Below are 6,000 nucleotides of genomic sequence, written 5' to 3' on the forward strand. Positions count from 1 at the left end.
GATGACCCTAACCTTAACCATAATCCTTACCTAACCCTAACCCTTACTTTAACCATTTTAAATGTAAACTTCAATGGGGTAGGGACATCCCAAGGACCCTAACCCACACATACTAAGTCTCACACACACACACACACACACACACACCCACACCTCTATAATATGCCTGGGCTGGCAGAACATGAGCAGTGTCCTCAGAGGGAATAGCAGGTAAAGGTGAGGAGATGAATGGTTGAGTTAAACTCCCTGTGAGGGAACTGCCAATACCACCAGTCCCTCCACAAAAAGCCCTGTCTCTCTCCAGTTCCCTACATGCCTCTGTATTGATGGGCCAGTTAAATAACAATCAGTATAGATATTAGAGCTCATCACTGGGATCTATAAGTTTGAGTGGAGCTGTTTGTCTGTGCTGAGAGGGCAGGGAAAGGGAGATGACATCAGAGAGAGAGGAGGGGTAGAAAGAGAGGTGGGAGAGGGAGGGGTGGGAAAGAGAGAAAGAAAGAGGGGGATAAGGTAGAGAGAGAAAGAGCAGAGAGACGACGAGAGGGAGAGAGAGAGAGATGAGGTAGAAAGAGGGGGAGAGAGATAGAGAGGGAGAAAGAGAAAGAGGGAGACGAGTTATCTTTATCATCTTCCCTGTCCTTATTCTGGGCAGGGTGCCTTGGAGGAGGGAAAGAAGGGAGAGAGAATGAGAAAAAGAGAAAAGAGAGAGGGGAGGCTGGAGGAGGGAGATAAGGCAGACAATAGGCTTTACACTCCAGTCTGAACACCAGTGACTTAAATGAGTATTCAAATTGATGTCTCTGTTTTTACATTCTCTTCTCTATACGTTTATTCAATTTACATTTGTGTATCATTTCACAATGGGATTAATGTCAATGCTGTCACAGTCCAGGAGTCAACGCCAATAGCGCAGTACTTAACAACTGTAAGGCATCCATATTAGGAACTCCTGAAGATGTTAGACAAGAAAAGTCCATTACGTATTTAAAAAAAAAAAATCCTTCATCTAGGACACTTTGACTAACAACTGAGAAAGTTATGCCTGACAACTGAGGGACCTCTTAATATGAACACCTTAGAAATGAGGACATGAGTACATCAGGAAACAAATCGTAGCCCTGTCTGAAATCTACCCATTCCAACTATTTACAGGTCTGTGGGCAAAATGGAGGGTTTGACTTACTTGTATGTTCTTTCGTTGTGTAGTTCTGCATCAGGGAACCCCAGCATTCCACACACCACTTTGCTGCTGTTGAGGTTCCAGCCCAGGTCACACACCTGCCTCCATCTCCCAGCATGCTTCACTTGCACCACACCCTCAGTGATCAGGGCCCGCTTCTTAGTGTGCATCAGGATGGGTTGCAGACGCACCTCCTGGATACGCACCTTGCTGGAATACTGAGAGAGAAGGGGGAGGGGATTTCTTAAGCCTTCACTGTAGAATAGTTTGATCAAGGACACTTTCAAATTCAGTTGACCTACACAATGAATTTATCAACTGTGACAGTAAAGAGATTGATTGACTATTGCCATTGGCAGTATCGGTGGTTGATCAGCAAGTGCCGAAGTTATAGAGTGGCAACAAGTAGCCTAGTGGTTAGAGCATTGGGCCAGTAACAGAAAGGTTACTGGATCAAATCCTCGAGCTGACAAAGTCATCTTTCTGTAGTTCTGCCCCTGAACATGGCAGTTAACCCACTGTTCCCCAGTAGGCTGTCATTGTAAAATAAGAATTTGTTCTTAACTGACTTGCCTAGTTAAATAAAGGTAAAACATTAATAATGGAGTTTGTGGTGCCCACTGTAGCTGCTTACCAAGTTGTGTGCTGTTTTAGTCTACAGTACCTACTTTACTGCTAGAGGTAGCAGGGATAGAGAGTATAAGGTCTAATGCTACCTACCGGGTTGTAGAGGTGCTGTCTCAGCCTGGGGCTCTCTGGGAGGTGTCCGTTTCCCTGGTGGGCCTGTCGGGGGTTACTGCGGCTGGCCAGAATGCTCTGCCACTGGGGCGAGGGACTGACATCCGGACGCAGGGCAACCGACTGACCATTACGCAAACCTGTGACCTGGTCCAGTCGTCGCTCCGGACTGCAGACCACGCCAAGGTCCTCAGAGTGCTTACAGTCATTGACGCCCCAGCCGTTATGTTTACAGTCTTTCAGAGTCTTCTCTGTGCCGTCACACTGCACATTGTCCATCCAGATAGGACCTGGGGATGGCGGAAACAAGGTTATTATCGGATATGGACATCAATTTGTCATTGATAGAAGTAAGGAGGCAGGGAGGGATAAATGGCTGGGTGGGTGGGTTTGTGGGTGAGTGGGTGGGTGGGTAGATTTATTTATGAGAGGGTGGGGTGGGTAGGTCGATATGGATGGATGAATTCAAATGACTAACTGAATCATCTATCCATTCCCTCATTCCCTGATATATATTTTTTAGAGTAAACACAGTAAATACCACCAATTAATATAATCAAAATAACCCAGCAGTGATTGAGCCGAGTTCGCCACCGTCATAAAGATAACATATAGGACTTCACTGCACTGCTTATTACAGCCACTGCCTGGCAGCCTGGCGATATACGGCCTGAGAGGAGCATTTGTTTTACAGTAATGACAGCCTTGCCCTGCCAGCGACGTGCTACACTTGCCTTGGTTTATGGACATTCTTTATTGCCCCCTTTAAATTCCAATTAAAATGGAAGAGCGAGTGAACCGACAGAGCAGCAGCTAGGCTAGGCTGTCTAGCACCAACACCCTATCATGCAGCCTGGTCTCATAGACTAGATGTAACATAGTAAACCCGGGACACTGAAATTAGTAGGATATGTTACCTGAGTATCGTTACATAAGAATGATGATTACTTATGGCAAAACTGAAAATAGGGTGTTTGGTCGAAGTGGATTGGTTGGCGTATAACACGAATGTCTAGCAACCCAAAGGCTGCGAGTTCGAATCTCATTGTGGACAACTTTAGCATTTTAGCAACTTTTCTACAACATTACTTTTTAGCTACTTTTCAACTACTTGCATGTTAGCTAACCCTAACCCTTTAACCTTGACCCTTTTAGCAAACACTTTCCCTAACCTTAACCCTTTTTGATAACCCTTCCCCTAACCCTTAATCCTAACTCCTAAACTAAATTTAACACTAATCCCTAACCACTAGCCCAGCTAACATTAGCCAGTTAGCTATAGTTAGCTACGTTTTCGCAAATTCGTTACATATAGTATGTTTTGCAATGTGTAACATATCGTACTAAATAGAATGTATTTGATTTATGTACAGAATAATACAAAATGCTATGAGACCAGGTTGCAGCCTGGGATAGGATACTGCTGTTTTGAAATTACTAAATGTGCAGCCAATGCAATATGGTAAATCAGGCCCGGCAGTAAAAGTCAAGTGCCTGCCAGGTGTTTAGGAAATGGAGGGTTTGAAGAAAGTTATTTAAGTTAGAAATCAGATGCACTATTTACAGAAAGATAGGCCTATGCATTGTCATTTGACAGATGGAAAAGATTGGAAATCAACAGGTGACTGCGTTTGTTTAATTTACCTTTCAATTGTAAAGAGTATATTATCTGTATTATGTTATAGAAATAAAGATTACATTTGATTGTTGCAAAATGCAACACCTGTTCTGGAACATTTACCATCACCCTCTCCATATTTGGCACTGTGCGCCCATGTCATGCCGGTCTGGAAGCCCAGCTCCCGGCAGACGACATTGGCCAGTTTGATGTCCACTTCATCATCACACACCGTCCCCACGTGTTGTTGTGCAGCACCTCTACACGACCCTCGTTATGTCCCTGGGCATAGTTTCCCACCAGGCGCACCTTGCCCACGGGAGCCTGAGCGCGTGCGGTCCTGCTGCGTGTTGATGATGACGACGGTCGGCGGGGTTCGGCATGCGTTGGGGGGGAGAGGAAGAGGAGGAGCAAAGAACTCAAGCAGGTGAGGAAGATGCGAGGCATCATGTCTGAGTACGGAGAGGCGTCTGGGGGAGGGGGGGAGAAAGAGAGAGAGAGAGAAAGGGTCAGAGTCATCAACATAATAACCCAACATTCAAAACTAAATTGACTGTAAGTAATAACAATTGTATTACTCGATTGGATTTTATAGTGTTCAATAATATTGTATTCAGCGGTGATTATTTCCAATTAGATATTTAGCTCCATATGCTGCACTGATAGTCACTTGAAAAATAAGAGGCCCTATCTGGGCTCAGCCAGCATGGAATTGTTAACGAGAAGAGAGAGAAAGCCATGGCTATCCTCAAATAGGCCAATACTGACATCATCTGGACAGAGTTTAGAGATACAATGAAGAGGACTTGATAGAAACCAGTCTAATATGGGCAGAATATGAATAAACTATTACATTTCCAACACTACATTTCCAACATTCTGTTTAACCACAGAACTATAATTTCATTTCACACAAACTTAGAGGTATAATTAGTCTATAAGTATTTCAGTTCTCAAAATCTAATCTCCCATATGTACAAAATATTACCTTCGGGCTACTGAAACAAATTTCACCCCAGACAGACACAGACAATCAGACAGACATGCATGTTATATAAATGTCATACCTAGCATTGCACAACACTATAACCTTACTAAATAGACATTCACTGTGTGCACTGAAACACGAGTAATACACATAGATCACATTTTACATTGAGATGCACAGAAGACATTATAATAATTTCACTTTCTTACTGTAATTACATGTAAATACCCCAGAAAGTTATTTGAATCAGAAAGCAACCATTATCAGGAATTGGTGAGTATGGCATAACAATTCCACATTTTAATGAAACACCTGTAACATCCAACATCAATGATGTCAGTTTCACAGACCCAGATAAATCCTACTCCTGGATTCCATTTTGTTAGGTGGGTATTTGCACGTATTAATCCATGTGGCTTCATAGTCATAGCCTAAATGATACCTGGACTATGTTAAATCTTCATTTAAAAAGGTTGAGTCACAGACATGGTTGATGTTCATCAAATCACATGTTTTAATCCTTGCCTAACTAATCTAGAATGAAGCAACCACTCATGTTGAACCATCTGAGATAATCAGCCAAGAGCCAACATGTAAACTTAACAAAAATGACCTAGACTAATATACTTCAATTACAATTCATATTATAAATCAAAACCAAAAGCACTGCAGTAAGGTTAATAAAAAGTCATTAAATAAAACCAGCCTAAAATAAGAGTCAAGTTGACTAACCTGTTAGAAAGCTAGACACAGCAGTCCTAGACGTCCCAGACTGAGAGAGGAGAGAGTAACTGAGTGAATGAGTGTGCCTACTCGATGGGGTCCCTGGTCAATCCCTCTGCTCCTCCCTTCCTCTTATTCCCTTCCTCCATTCATCACTTTCCTTCCCTCCCACATTTCTCTGTCTCTCTCTCCATGTACCTCTCTTTCTCTGTCTCTTTCTTTCTGTGTCTCTCTCACTCATTTGTATATAATTTCACTGTTGCAACATAGTCCCACAAATATCTGTACGATTAGATCTGAAATGTAGTCACATGTAACAAAGAAAGTCTATTCTCACAACCCACTATATATCCTATACACTCACAGGGAGCCAAATATCAACAGTTAAAAACGGTGAAGTGATGGCACAGTTCAGTTTGTATCCTTCACTCCAAACAGCCTAACCGACCACTCGGAGGCGTCGGCATGGACCTAAAGCACAACGTTGCCTCATTTTATATCACATTCTAATGATAAAACTGGGGGGGGACAAAAATGCAATTTCAGAATGTGAAGAGAACATGTCCCCGCATCCCCAGTGAAAGTTATGCCCCTGTATATAGAAATACAGTGTCAAGAAAAAGTATGTGAACCCTTTGGAATTACCTGGATTTCTACATACATTGGCCAAAAATATCTAGGTCACAACAATAGACAAACACAGTCTGCTTAAACTAATAACACACAAAAAAGTATACATTTTCATGTCTT

At 42.6% G+C, this 6,000-nt stretch overlaps 1 protein-coding gene across 1 annotated transcript in view; it reads right to left on the reverse strand.

The window, feature by feature from the left end:
* loxl4 (lysyl oxidase-like 4) overlaps positions 1–5,348 on the reverse strand; it is a 57,247-nt gene extending 51,899 nt beyond the window's left edge. Inside the window, 5 exon segments of the mRNA XM_064933901.1 lie at positions 1,187–1,401; positions 1,904–2,211; positions 3,663–3,773; positions 3,776–4,009; positions 5,260–5,348. Coding sequence (XP_064789973.1) covers positions 1,187–1,401; positions 1,904–2,211; positions 3,663–3,773; positions 3,776–3,989 — 848 coding nt within the window. The 5' untranslated portion in view covers positions 3,990–4,009; positions 5,260–5,348.
* Between the last annotated feature and the right edge of the window lie 652 nt (positions 5,349–6,000).

The sequence above is a fragment of the Oncorhynchus masou genome, chromosome 24 (assembly GCF_036934945.1).
Source record: "Oncorhynchus masou masou isolate Uvic2021 chromosome 24, UVic_Omas_1.1, whole genome shotgun sequence".
Classification (NCBI taxonomy): Eukaryota; Metazoa; Chordata; class Actinopteri; order Salmoniformes; family Salmonidae; genus Oncorhynchus; species Oncorhynchus masou.